Raw genomic sequence first — 21,206 nt, forward strand, 5'->3', positions numbered from 1 at the left:
AGAGACTGCCATGCCAGTTTTCAGTAGATTTACTTTTCAGAGCACACCCGTGCTCTCAGAGCTGCTTGGCAAGTCCTCAGCAGGGTTTTCAGCATCCGTAAATCATGCAGCTCCATTTTTTGCAATCATGCAGCATCTAACTATAGAGAAGCAGGTTGGTGTTGGTGCCGAGAAGGGGCTGATGGGCCCTGAATGAGAAGTTAGGGAAGGCTTGCTGAAAGCGGCACCATATTGGAAGGACAGTCCCTAGAAATAAGTTGGTGTGGGAGGGAAAAGCTACCCTTATGTTCCAGGGATCTGGCAGGACCTGGCTTTGCGTGGCTGAGCCTTATGAGAGAGCATCGGAGGGCAGGAGGAAGACGTAGCTAGGTTGCCAAGAGCATTGTTAGCTCTCCCAGCTTTAGATACCGCCAGATGATTCTACTGTGCTTGTCTGATGGTTGTAAGAAGCTGTGAGCCTCTCCAGGAGAGCTGGTCTGTTTCTGGGTCCCTATGGGAGACAGGGCCCCAAGTACCTGGGCCATCATCTCTACTGTCTCTGGTGCACTAGCAGGGAGCTAGATTAGAAGTAGAGTGTCTTCCAGGATTCACACTTTGATATGGATGCCACTCTCACAAGCGACCCCTAAACAACATGCTTTTGTCCTGTTCTAGAACAAAAAAAGGTACGTTAAATATGGCGTTATATAACGTAATTCTTAAACTTTTTTATTAGCAGTTTTTTTTTAGTTTAAAAGGAGGAGAACCTTTTTTTTTTTTTTTTTTTTTTAAAACAGGCATGCATTCATAGTAGCAGCTGACACAAATCTGCTGTGAGTAACACCTTTTCTGGCCTGGTGTCAACTCCGCCCTGGGCCCTGTGCATCCTGGGAAAGACTATGGACCCATTCGTGTGTTATTGGATTCTGAGGCTATTTGGTGAAGTGATTCAGGCTTACATCTTAGTTTAAACCAGTTATAACTTCTCATACCAAGATTGCACAACTTCCTCCATATTTACTGACGTGGTGTGTCTGTCTTGTTTGTATATTTCTTTTCAGATAAATGAGAAGCCGTTATGTTTTCTGAATGTATAGTCTTTGAGCCATTTTATCCTGATTGCAGGGTGAGGAGGGAGGGCATTGGGGGATGTCTCAGAACCTGAGGCCCTTCCCTCCCTTCCTCCTTCACTGCCCCATCAGGCCTCAGGATATGAGGAGCCACAATGGCCAGCGCTGCCCTGCGCTAGGTGCTCAGGAGCCAGTGTGCTGCCTTCGCCCGGCAGGGTCAGCCCAGCCAGGAGGCCCAGGGCGCTGTGGTGGTTGGCAGCAGCGTTTTCCAGCTTTAATAGGAAAAGATAGAAAATGGAAAGTGGTTAGGTTTTTTTTCAGAATTATATGTATTTGCTATATGTGTGGAAATATGTGATGAGTCAGAATATTTGAAAATGTACTTCTTAAACATGATAAAAAATGATGAATATTTCTGGAAACATCACTAAATTTTCTTGTGTGAGCCAGTTAAGGAACGTACAATAAGTAACTACTTTCTCTGTAATTGCATAGTCTGTGAACCAAATTATATTTATGAGGAGAATTATAAGATACAGTTTGCACATACATGAAATTTTTAAAAATAAAAAATTGAATCCAGCAATAGCTTTTAATAATGGCTGTTACAAGTCTCTAATTGAAGATTCTGTGTACGTGGTGAGCTGGGGCTGCGGAGCGCTCGTGGGGCTGCGGAGCGCTCGTGGGGCGCTGGCTGCAGCTGTGTGGCGGCACTGAGTCAGCAGTCTGCATTGTGTGCTGCTGTTATTAGGACAGAAAGGTGACATAGTTGAAACTTCCAGAAAGCAGCAACTAATGTTTTGCAAGCAAATATGCACTGAAGTCGTTTTTATAACATTTTGTTATGATAGAGTACTAACAGAAGGTGGCCAAACTCCCATGTGTGAACAGTAGCTGTTCTTTATATTTGTGAAATCATAGGAGTTTTTGTTGCTTTGGGCCACAAGTGGTTTTATTGACAAAAAGTTGCTTTTATGTATAATGCTAGATTATGTATACATAAATTCTATTAAGTACAGCCATTAGTACCATGAATATATATAATATATGCATGTATTATTTATGATTCTGAAGTGTAGTGAACTGCTGGCATAGAAATAATAGTGCTTCAGCAATAAAGCTCCATTTTGTGTTTTTCAAGGACTTTGTGTTTAAATTATGTGTTTTGTGTATTTAGTTCGAATATCTACAAGGCACTTAGTGTATTTTATTTTTTTAAGTAGGTCTTACCCTCTTGTTCCTTATATTGACGCAAATATGCTCCATGCATCTCACATTTTTCTCTTCAAGGTTTAATTCCTCTTGACTACGCTGCGCAGTTTCTGTGTTTAATGTGAGCCCCCTCTTGACTTCTGTGCATATCTCATCGTTTCAGGAGAAGTTGCTAATACTTGTAAATTAGAGAAAGTGCTTCTTTCTCAAGGATGTCTGCCCCCGTCCATTTGTTTTCTGGATCTGATGATTAGCAGGGACAAACAGGATATTGCCGTGTGGGGATGCATTTGTCAGGATAAAATGTTATTGTTTTTGACTATTGTGGAAGTAATTCCAGCTCAGGGTTCAGACCTCCTTTGTGGCTCCCATCCTGCCTTCATTTAGCAGGCTGGCCAGATCAATATGAAATTGAGGGAGATGTGATCAGCAGGTTGAAGGTCTTCTCAATTTCCGGGCTTTCTCGAAAGAGGCAGGCAGGCCGGAGTTTGACGGCTGCGCGGTGGGGTTTGCGTTTGGCAGTCTGGTGCATGTGCGTCTGGGAGCTTCCCTGCGGCGGCCAGCCCCGGTCGATCTGCCGTTGGAGACAGTTTCTGGGGCTGCTGATTTTACCGGAAGGCAGAGGCTACTGCTTTGCATGACCCCCAACACAGTATTTTGAGTACATTAATCTAAACTATACCAGGGCTACCAAAAACGTTAGTTATTAATGTCATTGAATTTAGTACAAAGTACAACTCTTGGAATTTTAGAAAGTACTGTTGCAGTAAACGCTCAGACTGACGTATTAAGTGTAGGATGGGTTCATCATAGGTATGAATATCCTCAGGAAAGGTAGACTAGCTGTACCTTTACAAAACCCAGTGGTTTCCAGAGGCAGAAATCCCAGAGGAGCTGCCCTGGGCCCAGACTCACTTGCCTTCGTGCAGCCCAAGGAAGCCCTGCTGATTGTTGGTCCTGCTTGCCTCTGAGTCACACCTGGCCTTCCAGGCTGTGCAGGCGGTCAGGCAGCGGTGGTGTAGACGGGGTTTCCTTACAGCAGGTCTTTCCTGCAGCTTTGCCCATGGAGCTGCTAACTGGCAGATGCTGCCAGCCCACCCCCACGCCTCCCCCACATCCCTGTCACCTCTGCTGTCCATCCTTCCCTGTCTCCTGTGGCCCTGCTAGGTCTTAGTCTGCCTGTGTTTGGCAGCTTTTGGATAGTTTAACCAGAGATTCCAGGGAGGGACTTCTCGGACAGGAAGAAGGCATGTTGGAGCTGGCACTTTGGTGGTTCCTGGCGTGAGGTCAGGCAACCCCACTGTTTGAGGCACCTGGAGAGGCTGGACGGTTGGTAGACAGACCATGAAACTGGGGGACTGGGAAGGAGAGACCCCAGGTGCTCAGGGGTCTTTCATGAAGCCATCTTGATTCTGCCTCTGGACCTCCGCCCCCACCTGACCCTGTGCAGTCACTTCCCAGTCACACAAGTGGATCCAGCCTCCACCTCGCTCTGCCAGCCGTTAATTCAAGACTGTGACTGGCTGGCTGCCGAGCTTAGAGGTGTGACTGAACGAGCTGTAATTCCACCTGGATTCTGCTTAGTCTTAATTCTAAGCTAGTCGGTATTAGTGCGGCTCTAATAAAATCCCCATTGGGAACTTCGTATATGAGGAAAGTGTTACCTTTAGATACTCTTGTTGGAAAACTCAAAAATTTTTTTAGCTGTAGTTCAATAAAAGGGTGCTCTTTTTCTCATTATAGGAATATTTATTGTGACTAAAAGTAAATTTATAAATGTAAAGGAAAATATGGATAGTTTACACATATTGCTTTCATTAATCATTCAGCAAATTTCTCCTGATATGTATGTTGCTTTGTGTATTCTTGTTTGGTGCATCCGTTTATATAGTTTTCTTTGTTTTCCTCAGACAAAATTGAAGAAGCACAAAAAGAACTCAATGGGGCAGAAGTTTCAAAAAAAGGTAAATTAAAGCAATTCTTTATATGACATTGTTTTTGATGGAAATGCTTATTCAGATACCATATCATTTCAGTGTTGCTAATTAAATCACCACAAGCATGATCTTAAAATCCAAAGTCATATGAAACTAATTGACTCTAGAAATTTCGTGAACTTTGTGTCATGAGTCCTCGAGGTTTTATAGCTGTTGCCCAGACAGGCCCAGAAGATTGTGAGATGTTGGTGCGGCTCTCTGTTAGACCGGCCACAGCCAGAGAATCCTGGAGTTGGGGTGTGAAAGTCTTGCGGCCGTGAGCACCCCAGAGCTGGGGATGTGAGCATCTTGTGGCCCTGACACCCCAGAACTGGGGCTGCGAGCCTCTGTACTCACACCTGCCTGTGTTCGTGTCCTGCGGTGCTTTGGAATGACTGAGAGCCGAAACACCCTGAATGCCAGTTAGCAGAATAGCTGAACACATTGTCGTGTATTCATCTAAACTCTACTAGGGTTCTCAGGAAATGTTACGCAGTTACGGATACAATACTGCAGCTTAAATGATATCGTCATACAGCTTTAAAAAAGGCCATTGTTTCAATTGATAATGATGATTTCTTTTTACATAAGAAACAGAATCGTACTGAAGCTTACGAAATACAGTCCCTTTCTTGCTTAGAAAAATGACAAATTCAGGTGTGTCTGTCACATACACGCACAAGACTCATGGTTTGAAAGAAATGATGCGCAGGTATGATGACAGAAGTGGAGGGAGGGGCAAGGCATCTGTGTGTGTCATTTCACCGGTTACATCAGGTGTGACTTGTACAAAAGAAAAAATCAAAACACAAAGTGCAGAAATTGGTTTTCGACGTAGAAAGCACATTAATGATTGTTACACGTACCCGAGGCAAAAGCGAGAACAGCACATGGGGCACAGTTCATAAGGTGGAGAGTTCCAGCACTCAGCAAAACCAGTTGTGCTCCTCCAATATTGAAGGAAAATCAAGTTCTCCTCATGTGTTTTCCCGTTTTTTCAAGTATCTTTTAAATCTAGTCCAGTTACTAAGTATCAGTAGAAGTAATTTCTTCCATCCATTTTTTTAAACTTTATTATTAATTATTATTTTATCATACAGTTCCATAGGCTCTGGGCTTTACCTACCCCGTTCCCAAGACCCATTCTCCCCCCACTGATTTCCCCCATATCATCACAACACGATAGTCCCTCACAAAATGTCATAAATCCAGCACTGGGGGAATGGACAATGGCACAGAGTCCAGCATCCTATTGTCAAGATATAGTTAACAGGTTCATTGGAAGTCCATCTTTGATCTGGAACTAGAGATACATATTGCATTGTATCCTCACATCTGGATATGATAGTCTCCATTACACAGTTATGTACATCCCTCAAATGAAAAGCCACAAAATCAACAACAGGAAAAAAATAGAAATTTACAATGCCGTAAAGTTAAATAACATGTTACTGAATGACCAGTGTGTGTCACGGAAGAAATGAAAATCAAGAACCTTCCTGAAGAAAATGATACTACTAATGATAGCATGAGTCATTAAAGAATTTAATGAGAAGAAAAATCTGTTTTGAAGAAATGAAAATAAAAACAAAAAAAGATTTATTTTTATTATTATTATTTTTTTTTATTGGAAAGGCAGATATACAGAGAGGAGAGACAGAGAGGAAGAACTTCCATCCGATGATTCACTCCCCAAGTGAGCGCAACAGCCAATTTTATGCCGATCTGGAGCCAGGAGCCTCTTCCGGGTCTCCCACGCGGGTGCAGGGTCCCAAAGCCTTGGGCCGTCCTCGACTGCTTTCCCGGGCCACAGGCAGGGAGCTGGATGGGAAGGGAAGCGGAGCTGCTGGGATAGAACCGGCGTCCATATGGGATCCCGGGCGTGCAAGGCGAGGACCTTAACCACTTGCGCCACCCGCGCCGGGCCCAATAAAAAAAAAAACAAAATCCATGAGATAGAGTTTGTGCTGATGTTTGTTGATGAAATGTGTGTCCTGCAGAGAGTAGATAGATGGATTTTGTGTTTTTAATCCAGTCAACTAATCTATGAAATTTGATTGATGAGTTTAAGGTATTTACACTCAGGGTTAATATGACTAGGTGGTAATTTGGTCTTGTCATTTTAGCACTCAGGTGTTCATTGTTTGATTTAGTCTTCTGTCATTTTACTGGGATGTTCTTCACATTTGCCTTTGGTTTTGGTGGGTCCCATTCCTTCACTCTGTCAAGAGAACATCTTGAAGTATCATTTGTAGGGCAGGTTTGGAAGAAGCATACTCTTTTAACTTTCTTTATTGTGGAAGAATTTTATTTTATTTTAAAGACAAAGGAAAGCTTTGCTGGATGTGTTATTCTGGGCTGACAATTTTTTGCTTTTAGAATTTGGAATATGTTGCTCCATTCTCTTCTGTCCTGTAGAATTTCCTGTGAGAGATCAGCTGTGAGTCTGATTGCCATTCCTCTATGTCAATTGATTTTTTTTGTCATGAGCACATTTAAGGATCTTTTCCTTATGCTTATGCTTTCAAGGTACAGTGTATCTCCTCTGCAGACCCTGACTTGAAACTTTCTCCCCATGTCTCCTGCTTTGTGACCATTAGGAAAAGTAACGGACTCATTTTCAGAAACATTTAGCACACTGGGAGTGTGCTGTTCAAAAAAAAAAAAATTGAGAAACAAAACTTGCTCTTTGATGTCAGCATGGAAACTGATTTTTTTTAAAACTGATTTTGTCAGATAACAGTAAAATAAAACAGTGCACTAAATTATGTTAATATATTTGTTTTATTTTTTTTCTCTCCTTATGAATGAAACTTGGAGGACTTGAATTTGGTTTCTTTGAGTTTTAATCAGATTGGGAGCAGATGTAAGCACAGAGCAGTCACACGGCCCTCGGTGGAGTCATCCTGTTCCTCCCGCGGTGCTGTCTAGTAACTCCTAGTGCTGGTGTTTGACACCATTTATAAAGTTGTTGAAGCGGATTTAAAGGAGATAGGGAGTGTCATAGATGTGGTAATGGAGTAGAAGTAAAATTCTCAAAATCTGGAAAGAAACAAGCAGATCAGTTAGGAAAGCTTTTGGTGCTGTTTCTTGAATAAGCTTTAATCTCAATATTTCACTTTACATTTTTATCACGTAAGTGTTTCACACATGTAAATCAGTAGGTGTAAACTAGGAATCATAAGAGTAACGCAATGATCTTGAATTCCACAGAGTGTGAAAACAGGGGCATCACCAATTGTGTCATATCCATCTTTTTTTTCACGATTCATTTATTTTTATGGAAAAGTCAGATTTACAGAGAGAATGAGAGTAAGATCTTCCATTTGCTGAGTCACTTCCCAAGTGCTTGCAATGGGCAGGGCTGAACCGAAGGCAGGAACTAGAAGCCTCTGGCTCTCCCTTGCAGGTGCCAGGGGTCCCAAGGCTTTAGGCCATCCGGCTGCTTTTCCAGGCCACAGGGAGGGAACCAGAGGGAAAGTGGAGCAGCGGGACAGGAACCGGTGTCCCTACGGGATGTTGGTGGTTGAGACTGTGGCACCGTTCCTGCCAAGGCATTCTCAGTCCATCTGTGTTCATCGGATTAGTAAACAAAGTACGTCATGCACCACTGTATTCCCAAACTCTGTGTTTTTATTTTCATTTTGCCTCAATGTCATGTATGATCTACTTTTTCTGTCATTTTTTTCTGCGAGAATCCACGTTATTCTATGCAGCTGGATTTTTCATTGCTGTAATATTTTACTGTTCATCTGTTTATCGGCTGCAAGATTTCAGTCACTTCTACTTTTGTGGTTAACTTAGATGGGGCGGCTGTGATGCTGGGGCGTGCATGCGTAAGCTCTCTAAGACACATCAAGAGACTGCATGTTCAGCCTCACCACGTGATGCTAAAGTGTTTTCCAAAGTTTATTGTTTTCCTTGGGGTGAGGGGTGACTTTTACATTCCCACCATTGGTGTCTAACAATTCACTTTATACTATCGTGTATGTGGTATTTTCTGGCTTTTAATTTTCTCCAGTTACACGGGTGCAAATAATATTTTATTGTACTCCTGATTTATGCTTTTTCTGGTCACAGCTATGCCTTATTATTTGACACAAAGATATAGCCTAGTAAATTGTTTTGGCTTGTTTTCTGTTAGTTTGAAGTTGTTAGGTAAATACTCAAAGTCAGGAGCTGGCTGCTGGCCTGGGGCCTGTGCAGATGGAACAGCAACAATGCAGACACACCTGCAAATGTGAAATGCTTGCTAGTATCTTTTGCTCATTTGTTTTTTTAATAAATTGCATTCTTGGCATTTTTTCTATTCATTTTGGTTTAGCAACCTTTATTCATTTTGTATGGTTTAATTTGTGGTTTGATTGTTCACTTTTTAAAAAGTATCTCTTAGTAAAGAGAATATTTTGATTCCAGTATTTCCAAACTATTAATCTCTCTCATCATAAATGTGTTTTCTAACAAAGATTTTTCTTTATTTAACTTTAAAAAAAGTCTTCCTGTTCAGGGCACTACTTGTTTCCTTCTGAAAGACTTGGGTATTTTGACTTAAAAACCCATCTGGGGTTGAGTTAGAAAATATATATTTTAATATACTGTGAGTTACATTTTCGGTTTTTGTCTTCCCAGATGAATAATTAGTCATTGTCAGAGTTGCTGAGTGGCCCGGAAGCATTTCCTGAGCAGGTCCTCCCTGCAGTGCTTCCGTACTGACTTCCCATATGTGTGTAGAGAAGATTCAGAACTTTGAGTTTGCTATTGTGTTTTTCTGTCCATGAGCTATTATCACAATATATTAATTACTGCTAATTTTACTGTATTGGTATAGGATATACAGTAATATATGGCAAAAATTATATAAAAATGCCTCAAGTTACTCATCTTCATGAGTTTTTAGCTTATCTTTTAAAATGTGTACCTCCGATTTAAAAAAGGGCAATTTTTCTGAGAAATGTACTTGTTTTGGGACAGACTGTCTCCACAGTTTTTAGTTTTTCTATCTTTGGGTTTATCTCTGACATTCATATGTTCTTTAATGTTTTAAATTTTTTATTATTTATCTTGTATGTATTTTGTTGGGTTTATTACCTGGAACAGCACTATTCTGTTGGTTTCATGGAATTTTTTTTTGGTATAACAGTATCTTAGCTCTGTTGCTAAATAAGAACACCATGTTGTTTTGCATACTGCAATTAGCCATTGAGCTCAAATCACTTAAAAATTTGTATGCGGATACTTGTCTGTCATAAGAGCCGTTTGTTTCTACCTATTTAAACATTGCTTCTTTGATTTCCTTGTCACTCTGTTGGCTTCAGGAAAATAGCAACAAAGAGTGTTAATATTGACATCCTTGCTTCTTAATTTGACAGAAAACTAAAGTTACCTCTTATTGTGTAGCATAGGACAGAGATCAGCATATTTCTAATCACCTAAGGATGTACCTGCTAGTTTTGATTTGCATAGAATTTGTAAAAATAAATGACTATTAATATTTTTCTTCATATGTAAAGAGAACTAGCAGATCTTTGGTCTTGTATGACGTAGAAAGCTGACTTGAATATTCTTTGGTAAAATCAATGTCAGCATGATGTTTACAGTTTTTTCAGATATACCACTGGATGTGATTAGTATTTTATTAAGTTTTATAAACATTTTGAGGACATATCCATCCATAATCTTACTTTTTTCTGTTACTAATTTTACTTGCATTATTCTGTTTTAAGGTTGTACTAATTGAGCAGAATAACATGAGGACCAGATAATTAATTTCCTTGGAGTGTTTGTGAAATGCAGAAAACATTTTAATGAGCAGGCAGGTCCAACAAAATACTGTGACTTTTGCAAGTAGTTGAAGAGTAGATACTTAACTGCTACTTCAGTGCTTTTAATCATAGCGAATTATTAAACTTTTCCATCAGCTTTGAAGAGTTACATTTGTTATGCTTTATTCATCTTTGCTATAAACATTGATACTTATTGGCCAAAGCGCATCATTCACAGCACAGTTCTCTCCGATTGCTTCTGGGTCTGTAGTCACGTTCCGTTGTCCGTGGTCCGTTTGTCCGTTTGTGTCTTTTCTCTCTTTCTTGGTCAGTGTCACCAGAGATTTGTGCGCTTCATGCTTTGTTTTTTCCTGGTGCCAGTTGCTGATTTTCTTGATAACTCTTTTCATTTTTCTTAGATTTTGTTAGTTAATACCTTCTTTTTTATTTAATTCCGTTCCTCAGATTTTTTAAGTTGAAAAGATGGCGTATTTGTTTCTACCCTTCAGTTGCAATCAGTTAAAGCTGTTTATTTCCTTCTAAATATCAGTGCAGTGTATCATACACCCTTTTGTATTTGTTTCGTTAATTCCCTTGCTAGTTCCTTTGACTATCTAGTAGGAAGTTGTATTCCGCCCCCCAATCCACCTGGACAGGGGTTTTGTTTGTTTCTGTGGTTTCTGAGTCAATTGAATTGTAATATTAACTATTTGAAGACCATTCTGATTGCTTCTGCTCCATTTCTGAATATCGTTTCATCAAAGTTTTTAGTGTTATGTAAAAAATACTCCTTGATTTATAATAGAAATTTTGCGTTTTATAAGTTAGCCGTGCTGCAGTCACAAGGCTGCTGAAGTAGAAGCATTGTGGAATGACCTTGCCCAGGGTGTGCACCCAGGGCTCCGGTGCCAGGACTGCGCTCTCCTGCCCCTGCATCACAGGGCAGCCTGTGTGCTTAGGGGGCAGTGAGTCCTGGGGCAGTTACTCCTGGCCTGAGCTACACTTTTGGGTGGTGAGACTGTAAAATCATCAACTCCAAAGAGAATGTGTTGAGTCAGGAAAAACTACTTGGGGTTCAGAGCATGGGTGTGAAGATGGAGATTTTGGATTCGTTCCGCACGGCAGCGGCATCCCTGTGAAGTGGATGTGTACAAGTGATTCCCGTCCGTCGCCTGCTTTCCAGGTGTGGAGAGGAGTGCGATCTGCGCGTGTCCCTGGACCGTGTGATTAGCAAGTGGGGGGCACGCGTGATAGCTCTGAGGCGGCAGCTGACAAGTAGGATTTTTGTCAGGATAAGCAGAGTTTATGCCCTGGAATGCCATGCTCTACTGCCTGCGATGCTTGGGGGACGTTGGGCTCCTGTGTTCAGTGAGGCTGTGTAATTTGGAAGGGAGAGTGGCAGGCACGGGAGTGCCAGGAGAGGCGACGGTGGCTCTCAGTGTGTCGGTAGAAACGCTGAAGTGCCCTCCCCTCTTTTCTACATCAAGATGTTTCAGATTTTTTTTTTTTGCTTGTTTGTATTTAAAGCTGCTTGTAATATAAATGTATTTCTAAAAAGTAAAAAATATGGTGACTCACCATAAAGGCGTTTCTAGATACCGACTAGTATATATTTTGAAAAATGAAAGCAGGAGCAGACCTTGTGGCTCAGTGCGCTAACCTTCACGTCAGAACGCCAGCATGCCGTTTCACAGGACCAGTCCTGTTCTGCTTCTGACGTGCCTGAGAAAGCAGCAGTAATGGCTCAAGTCCAAGGGTCCTTGGCACCACCAAGGAACTCCAGGTGGAGGTCAGGTCTCCAGCCCCTGCTGTTGTGACCTTTTGGAGAGTCTGTGCAATCTGCCTTTCAAATAAATGAATCTGAAAAAGTGGAGGCTGGTCCTGGTGCGGTAGCCTAGTGGCTAAAGTCCTCATCTTAGACATACCGGGATCCCATGCGGCTGCCAGTTTGTGTCCCGGCAGCCCCGCTTCCCATCCAACTCCCTGCTTGTGGCATAGGAAAGCAGTCTAGGACCGCCCAAAGCCTTGGGACCCTGTACCCACGTGGGAGACCTAGAGGAAGTTCCTGGCTCCTGGCTTCAGGTTGACTCAGCTCTGCCATTCACATGGGGAGTGAATCATTGAACGGAAGATCTTCCTCTCTGTATATCTGCCTTTCCAATAAAAAAAAAAAAATAAATCTTTAAAAAAAAGAAGGCTTAGTTAGAATAGCATTTTCTGTTATGATAACACTTAGGATTTAATGTTGATATTTTGTTCTTAAAAGTTTTGCTAAGTCTGTTAATTAAAATAGAAGAGCATATTCTCACAGCTGACAGTGTTGATAGTTTTTATATAAAACTGAATTCAGGGACTGGCTTTGTGATGTAGTGAGCCACCAGCAATGCTGAAATCCCTAACTGGTGCCAGTTAGAGTCCCGGCTACTCCACTTCCTGTCCAGCTCCCTGCTGATGGCCTCGGGAAGGGGCACAAGCACAGAGCCCGAGCCTGGGCCCCCACCTGCGCATGGGGGACCTGGCAGCTCTCGGCTTGAGCAGGTCCCTCCCCACGCACCGAGGCCATTTGGTGAGGGAATTAGTGGATGGAAGAGCCCCCCAACGCTGCCTTTCAAATGAGTGGATCTTAAAAAACAACAGCAACAACAGCCACCCACTCAATTTAGGTGGAACTTAAAATAGAAAATTAGAACACGTTTTAAAAATTTTTAACCAACTGAGCTAAAATAAACAGTGCAATTTAAGCTAAGAGAAAATTGTTTTAAAACAATCTGGGAAGGAAGTATGTGCAACAAGCAAAGTATGGCGGCTTTAGTTAAAATGTTTCAGACTTGGAGGGACATTAATAATTTACAAAATGAAAGCTCTTGTTGATATAGGTAGACAAAAAGGCAAGTGCAGTGTCTTAATGAAATGTCAGCTACTAAGTATTTTTAAAGGAACTCAGATTTATCATAGTATTCCAATGATTCTAGCTAATTTAGTGCATATTTTGACAAGTTGTGGTCATTGGGATTATAAACTAATTATTAGCAAGTATTGAGTTTTAATGTGCAGGTTTAAATGGGGTGTAAATCATGATGTTTATAAATTCTCCTCTGCTAATTAAATGTCCTAGAAAATTCATGACATTGTCCTTGTGTAAAGTTGTTAGTTCATCCATTTACTCAATACAATTTTAGTATGCATCCGCCAACATTTTTTTTTTTGAAGCCCCAGGAAACAGGGAAGAAAGTCAGACCCCTAAAGGAGCTTACCGGTTTTAACCCAGCCCTTGCCCTAACGAGCCTCACATCGGAACTGGTGGAGGATTGAGGTCTTCGTGTAGACTGTCTCTAGTGCCTAACCCATTGTCCTCAGGAAAACAGCCACAGATTGTCTGGTTTTTGGAAAAGAAAAGCATCTTCCTGTTTTAATATTACGTGACGTAGACATTCAAATGAACCTATCAGGCCTCATGAACTGTTCTCAGCATGGTAGTGCACGCTCTTGGCTTTCTCTAGGGTGAAATTGGTACTGTGGGAATTATTTGTATCGTGTGCATGAAATAAAAGTATCATAGGTCACTCCTATTGATATTTGGATCTTTAATGTGCAAATGTGAAATTGCAAGAGACCATTTGCCTTTCAGATAGATCATAGTATTTTATAAAAGCTTACTACCATAAACATATAAACAGCTTTGTTACTATGTTAGTGTACTTAACCTTCTTTAAATATTATTTCCTCAGCATATTTAAATACAAAATCTAAAAATGCCATCCTGTGAGATACTGAAGGGCGAAAGGTCTCACTGTTTCCTGGCAGTACTACTGGTTTCTCCGTGGTGAGCCATCGTCAGCCCTCCTCGCTGACGTGAGCTTCACTTCATCGGCTAATTCCTTCCGCTTAGTGACTGGCGAGTGCTGTGCGGCGTGGGGCGCACAGCGACCGTGTGTGCCGCTTCGCAGGGCACTCACTGCCCGCTGGCTTGTGGCCTGTGCTCTTGCCATGCGCCAGCAGATGCAGCCTGATTGCAGAAATATGATGTTGTTTTTTAAACAAGTTTTGACATTCTATCAAGTGCAAACTTACGTCCATCCCTTCATTTTTTGACAAGAAAGGCAAGGGAATCAAGCTGCTGCCATGTGGCATTCAGCCTCTTTGAGGGCGGCATCCCAGGGGCTGTTGTCTTCAGGTTCATGGGGGGGCATTCTTCATACAATGGTGTGGGAAGAGAAACATAACCCCGGGTTCCGCTGGTCTGTCTGATTTTTTTTTTTTCTGGTAATCATCCCACGTCACATGCGTGTTTCCCCGTGAGGGTGCAGACTTGAAGCACGCGCGAGTCTCCGTTGATGTATTCAGGCCTGCCTGCCTCCTTCCTGCTGTTGCTGTGCGGTGGGGTCCTAAGAACAGCTGGTGCTGCACTGTGCCTCTCCCGCTCCCTCCGAGGGGCTGGCGGCCACTGCAGCTCTCCTCCCGCCTGAAGGCAGAACGGAAAATACAGGGAGGCCAGATAAGGCATTGAGCAAAGGTCTGGAAAATAGATTTTTTTTTTTTTAACTAAAAGGCAAATAGAGACAGAAATAACAAGGTCGTTTTTCATCAAAAATATGGTGTTCTTTTATTCTTTTGCTAAAGAGTGTGTTTTGTAGTCCTGTCCTACATGAGGAAACATCATACCTTCCTTGAAGGTGGTTACTTAGAATTTGGCCCTGGTAAGCATAGGGTGTTTTAAGATTATTTCCTTGAAGAAAAGGCTTGGAAGCAGCAAATGAGATTGTGTGAATGAGCGCGAAGAGGCTCATGGAGAACTGAAGAACCCTGAAGTGAGAACGAACGTGGATCGGCTATCTGAACATCATCTGAGCTGCCCCGCATCTGTGGCCGCGGTCCAGGACCCTGAAGCCACAGAGAGGCTCCACAGACTGTGTTCCCACTGCATCCGTATGTGTGGCAAAGTTCAGCAGACACTAAAAAGAGTTCATCAGGCAAACTGAACAGTTAGAGCAGTACAGGGTAATAGAGGATACTTAAAACTGTGAGTTGTTCAGGAATTTTCCACATAATGTTTTCAGAGGACAGTTGACTGCGGGTAAGTGAAACCTCAGAGAACAAAGCCAAGGATCTGGGGAACCCTGGGTTCAGTGGAGAGACAGGGTTGAGTGAGCAGCTCTGTGGGGGGTTCGCTGCCTACACAGGGTCAGGGCTGCTGGAAGCCCACCACCCGGCTGGTAGGATACCCCCAGCAACTCCCAGCACTCTTGATTGTTAGGATGGCACCTCTCGTGAAGACCTGTGTGGGTGCCCTCTGCTCCTCGCCCCTTCATCCCTGCCACATGGGTTCCCTGATGATTCCTCTAGTTCCATTTTCCTGCGCCCATAACCCAGTGCGTCCTGCAGTTTCTGGTGCCCAGCAGCAGGCATTTGACAGCTGCTGGTTGAGTCAGTGAAGCTGGTTCATGTCTGGCCCTCTGCTTGCAGCCCAGCATTCATGAATGCCTCCCCTAAGAGGCATCAGTTGATGGCTCAGGTAGCTGGGTCTGTGCCACCCACAGCAGAGATCCTGCTGAATTCTAGGCTGCTGGGTTCAGCTTGGTCCAGTCATGGCTGGCATTTGTGGGCATTCGGAGACTGAACCAGCACATAGAAGATCTCTCTTCCCCACTCCCTCCAGGACTTCTTGTTTCCCTCTTTCTCTGCTTCTCAAATAGAGTGAAAATCCACTTAAAAATTTTGAAAGTATTAAAAAAGTATACCATAAATTGACTATACTAAGACTCTTTGTAGAATCAGAGACAGCGTGTGTTGAAGGTAAGGTGACAGATAAGATGTGCATGTAGTAAGCGTCAGAAACCCAGTGGAGTGGCTCCACCAATCAGACGAGAGGGATTTTTAGATGAAAATGGTACGGGGGACTAGGAGAGGCATTTTGTAGTGATGAACAGGTCGGTCCATCAGAAAAGGCTAACAGTTAAAGCGAGCAGTCATCCAACAGGGCTCGGAATCTGTGATACACAAAACTGCCAAGTCAGGGGAGCAGTGGTGACTTCAGCAGTAACGGGAGAGGTCGCTAGCTGTGTCTCCATCGCTGATGGGTCCTTGTAGGTAGAAGATGGAGAAGCCGAAGTCCCTGGGCTGCACACGCCCACCTGGCCTGGAGGTACCATGCTCATCACACAGGCAGCATCCTCTGGGGACAGAGTTCCTTCTGAGGTAACAGTAACCCTAGAAGGAAGTTAGAAACCGGTGACCCAAACACCTGCTGGCCTGAAGCAGCTCTGGGGGGAAGGAGAAACGGCTGTGAGCAACACGGAGAACCTTCACCTGACACAGACACCCGGCCTGGAAACGGAGGAGCTGGGGAGGTGGCTTGGCTTTAGGATCTCCAAACGTTAGAAAACTCGCAAAGATGCAGGTCCTGAGAAAGGTGGCCTGTAAAACTCCAGTACACCTTGCTGTGTAAATACAGATAAGTGAAAGAGTAAAATTCTGCCAACTCCAACCCTCCAAGGTCATACTTCTGAATAAGAGGAAACACTGGCCTTTTAAGGTTAGTTTTAATTTTATTTTAATAGTGTCGACATATCAATAATATTTTAGTTTTATATTCTAATATTGCAGTAAATTTTTAGAAACCACTACGATATGTATTTGTGATTTTTAAAAGGGCATTGAAATTTTAATTTTACTGAAAGTTTACCTATATGCATATTATAGGTATATGTATATTATATGTGTGTGTATAATCAATTCAGTATTGGAGTATTATCCTGGTATCACAGTTGCAGCCCGTGGTACTGTTGTGATACAATAATGACAGTATCACTCCCACTGGTGATGATGACCACAGAGCATTGGGAGCTCCAGGCACCGCAGCAGCCCCTTCACTCATAACCCCGTGCAGTCCTCACACCTCTTTGTGCTGTCAGCTGCGTGAAGGGCTGTGCGTGCACTGAGATTGGCAGGTAACGTTTCTTCATTTTTGATCCATAAGGACTTGATTATTCAGTGCCTTTCCTTACATATGAAATGTGAGTTGGAGATTTTAAAATAACACTTTGTTCATGTCCTAAGTACATACATATGATGCAACCTTTTAAATGGGTTTTTAGTTTTATTGATCTGACCTTGAGAAAATACAGTATATGCTTCCATAAAATTAGCGTTACATAATTCTTTGTAAAGAATTTTATTGTCCAGTTTAGAATGTTTTTGCTCCCAAGTGCAAATAAGGAACATTGTCACATTTTTGAAAAAGAACAAAACTTGGCATCAGTGTTGTGGCAGAGCTGATTGGTGCTGATTGGAGTCTTGGCTGCTCTTCTTTGGCTCCAGCTCCCCAGTAAAGCACCTGAAAAAGTGGGAAGGACTAGCCCAAGTACTTTGACCCTTGCAGTTAAGTGGGAGACCCAGATGAAGCTCCTGGCTGCTGGCTTCAGCCTGGCCCAGCTCTGGTTGTTGAGGCCATTTGAGGAATAAATCTGCAGGTAGAATATATTTAAATCTCTGTGTCTCCCCTTCTCTTTTTGTAACTTTTTCAAATAACATAAATTTTAAAAAGCAAAGGTTTTGTTAAAATTGTATTGGTTTTCTGACCCAGGGTGATAGCTAGTGGCTAAATCCTTCCCTTGTATTCATCGGGGTGCCATATAGCACTGGTCCATATCCTGGCTGCTCCACTTCCCATCTAGCTCCCTGCCTAGGGAAGCAGTTGAGGACGGCCCAAAACCTTTGGACCCTGCACCCACATGGGAGACCCGGAAGAGGCTCTGGGCTCCTGGCTTTGCATTGACTCAGCTCCAGCCATTGCAGCCGTTTGGCAAGTGAACCAGCAAATGGGAGATCTTTCTGTCTCTCCTTCTTCTCTCTGTAAATCTGACTTTCCAATAGAAATAAATAATTTTTTTAAAAAGCTAGTTAAAAATTTTTCATTAAATTTTGAAATTAGTGAAGAATTGACAACTTGAAAATATGGCTTCTTTCCAGTAGTATGACCTGTGTCTTCATTTTGCAAAAATGTTTAAGAAATCATGACAAACCCTTTTAAATTTTATGAAAGTTTTGAACATTTTGTGCCTACTTTATTTTTTAGTCTATTTTTCTATTTTGTTGTTATTATAAGGAGAATATTTTCCTGTTGTGTGTTCTCTTTTTTTCAGCAGAAGTGGGAAAGGTTGACGTTTGTGTTTTGGCACCTGCTGCCGTGACACTGGACTCTTGTTGGGTTATCTTCCGGCCGTTTCCGGAGGAGAACCTGGAAGGAAGGTTGTTGCCCTCCTCCTTGTCGTTTCTCCCTCCCCTTGTTTTCTGCTCGTGCTAGCTACAAGGAGATGGTCTGGAGGATGGCTACAAATCAGTGATTATCTCAGGAATCGTGGGGCTGCCCTGGATCTCCCGAGAAATCTTTCTAGTGTTTAGTTTTCAGCATTACATGTCACTGCCATGAGGGTAGGACAAGGGGTTTCCAAAAACTTGAGCAAAAATGCATGCATGTCATGAGAAACTCATGCATAAATTTGAAAAAATTTTGGGACTAATATAAACGTAATTTCATTTCCATGAACTTTTTGAAGTTCTTGCATATTCTGTCTCATTTTTTTTTATCAAGTTTTCTTAGCTCACTAGTTTTGTTTTGCATTTTCTAATTTCCCTTGTGACTACTTAACTGACCCTTAAGCTATTTGGAACAGCGCTGTTTAATTTCCGAGTATTTGGGGATTTTCCAGATAGCTTTCCACTGTTAGTTTCTCCTTTTAATTTCATTGTGGTCAGAAAACATCACTTTATTAAACAGCGTACATTTCTGGCAAGGCCCCCTCTCTTTCTATGGCTACCTGACATGTCAGTCAGTCTCCCCTTCACAGCTCAAAGCAGCACCTTGGCATTGGGACTCGCCAGGCCAGCAAGCCCTGGTCTCACAGCCAGGCGCCTGTTGCCTGGGGCTGTGGGGAGCTTTGCTTTCCATTCTCACCCAGTTTCTGGGCACAGTGAAAGCCTGTGGCTGCAGGAACTCTGATTCCCGTATTTTTTTGTTGTTGTTGTCCTTGTTCCTTTCTTTAATTCTACTCTATTGAAGTGTTTATTTTGGAGGTGGACACAGAGACCACTCTTCTTTTGGCTCCCTTCCCCAAATGGCCTCAGCCGGGGCTGTGCCAGGCGGAAGGCGGGACCCAGGAACTCAGTCCAAATCTCACGCATGGGACCCGGGTGGCTCGAACCAGATTACCTGAGTCTTTGCCAGGGCTTCCTAGGATGTGCTCCAACAGGGAACTGGAATCAGAAACCAATAGGGGACGTGGCCACTTGAATTGCCCCTGTCAGTCACCCTGCTTGGAATGCATGTAAGCTGTTTGCATCTGTAGTTTGTAACTGGTTCTGGAAGATTCTTGGTCCTATCTTCATTGACTTTACCTCCTCATTCTTTCTTTTCTCCAGGTACAGATTAGACTGTGTGATCTCTCTTGTGGCCCTGATGTCTTCTCTTTTTTCTGTTTTTTGTTATCTTTGAGTTATGTTTTTGACCTCTCTCTAAGTTCCTTACAGATTCCTCAGTTTGTTAAATGTCTGTTAGTGAGTCTGTCAAAGGCTTTTCCATTGCCTGTGACTTGTTTCCAGCGTGGTCCTCTCTGCCCGTAAGCACAGGCTGTCTCCGCGTCCCCCCAGCCCTGCCTGTTCATCAGCTGCTGACTTTCTGGTTCTCATTGTGAGTTCCAACCCCTAGACCATCACAGAGTCTGGATGTGTTGACTCATTTTCTCTTGGTGGTGGACTGGTCTTCATGGACACATTTATGAGTGTGGACACATACATATGTGTGCATTTTAGATTTGTGTGCATATCTAAAGTTTGTGTTGACATTTTGGTCATTACTAGTGGATACTGAGGTCAGTGATGTCTGATAGTTAGAAATGCACCTGGTTCCGCCAGGTCATTAGGAGGGACGTTGAGCCCATCTGTCAGCGGACATTGCACTGGCTTCTGATTGTTGAGGGATGACCCATCATTTCCTTGTGAGTGACTGGCGACTGAATCGCATGCTCTTCTCAGTGTCTGTATAACTGCTCAGTCTATCACTGGCTGCACCATCCGGTGGGATCTTAGCCCATGTCCTGCTGCAGTCATGGAGCTCACCTTCTGGGGAACTTGTGACAGGGCAGGTTCATTTGCCACGTGTGGCTGGAGGCAGGAATGTCAAAGAGAGTGGCGCAGCCTCTGAGAGCGGTTGTGTGGGAGGGCAGCTGAGCTCATGGTGAAGGAGTGGGGATAGGGCTCTTCCATGGCGATAATGCTAGTATACTTGTAAAGGAGGAGCCCTGGTGACCCGTCGCTGCTTAAAGGGCTTCCCTAAAACAGTGCTTCACAAAATGAGTTTGGGGGAAGACCAAATAAAAGCTGAGGAGGAAATCCGTCTCACTCCTCTGTTAGCAGTAGACCACTCTTGCTTATTCAGCGATGGTTTCTAGTTGAAAAGGTAAGATTTGCTTTGTTATCCTGGGCCAGGATCAGTCTTAGGCAGCCTCTGGGTTTCCAGCACTTTCTCTGGGGATTTGCCCATCACCCAGCTGTGTGGGTTTCTGCCTGTGTTCTGTGATGATATGCCTGCTGCCCTTGCTGCAGCAGCTTGAAGCTGTAGGCTTTTCCTGTGTGTCTGGCACTGGCAGGGAGGTCGCTGTGCCGTTCGGCTGCATGCCTGCCTGCATGAAGGCTGGGGCTCTGGTCTGCTGTCCTGCCCTGTGTGGGCAGCTGTGCAGGCCCACAGAATGTAACTCTGCTCACAAGTGGGCATTCCTGATGCTGAGGTGAGGTCCAGTACTTTGAGCCCAGGCTCACTCTCCAACCATCGGTGGCATTTTCTCCTCCTGTTCCCATGGTATTCTCCCATACTGTGCCCAGAAGAACCATCCACATACCCCATTTGCCCTGTTGGGGTCCAAGCTGGGTGTTCCTGCCTTGGGAGCTGGACTTTCTGGTGGGCTCGCTCAGGAGTGCTCCTGGTGTCATCTGACGGCTGCTCATTGCTAGCTGGGAGCAAAGCTCAGGGCCCATACCCTGAAGCAAGTGCGGTGATTTTTCTTTGGAAATATAAAGGATAGATGCTAATTTTATTAAGTGTAATTCACCCCGAGAATGGTGCTGTGGACTTCTGATTTATACATTTCCTATGATGAATTATACCCAGCATTTGCGTCGTGGTAAACCTGTTCCTTGTTTGTTCTCTCAGGAAT

The 21,206-nt window shown here is 43.3% G+C and overlaps 1 protein-coding gene across 1 annotated transcript in view; it reads left to right on the top strand.

Annotated features, from left to right (window-relative positions):
• Window positions 1–21,206, top strand: part of HIVEP1 (HIVEP zinc finger 1) — a 134,300-nt gene that overhangs the window by 73,876 nt on the left and 39,218 nt on the right. Inside the window, exon 3 of the mRNA XM_040984146.1 lies at window positions 4,172–4,225. Within this exon, the coding sequence (XP_040840080.1) occupies window positions 4,172–4,225 (54 nt within the window). The remainder of the gene's footprint in view (window positions 1–4,171; window positions 4,226–21,206) is intronic.

Source organism: Ochotona curzoniae, unplaced genomic scaffold (genome assembly GCF_017591425.1).
Source record: "Ochotona curzoniae isolate NIBS_2020 unplaced genomic scaffold, NIBS_Ocur_1.0 contig_4064, whole genome shotgun sequence".
Lineage (NCBI taxonomy): Eukaryota > Metazoa > Chordata > Mammalia > Lagomorpha > Ochotonidae > Ochotona > Ochotona curzoniae.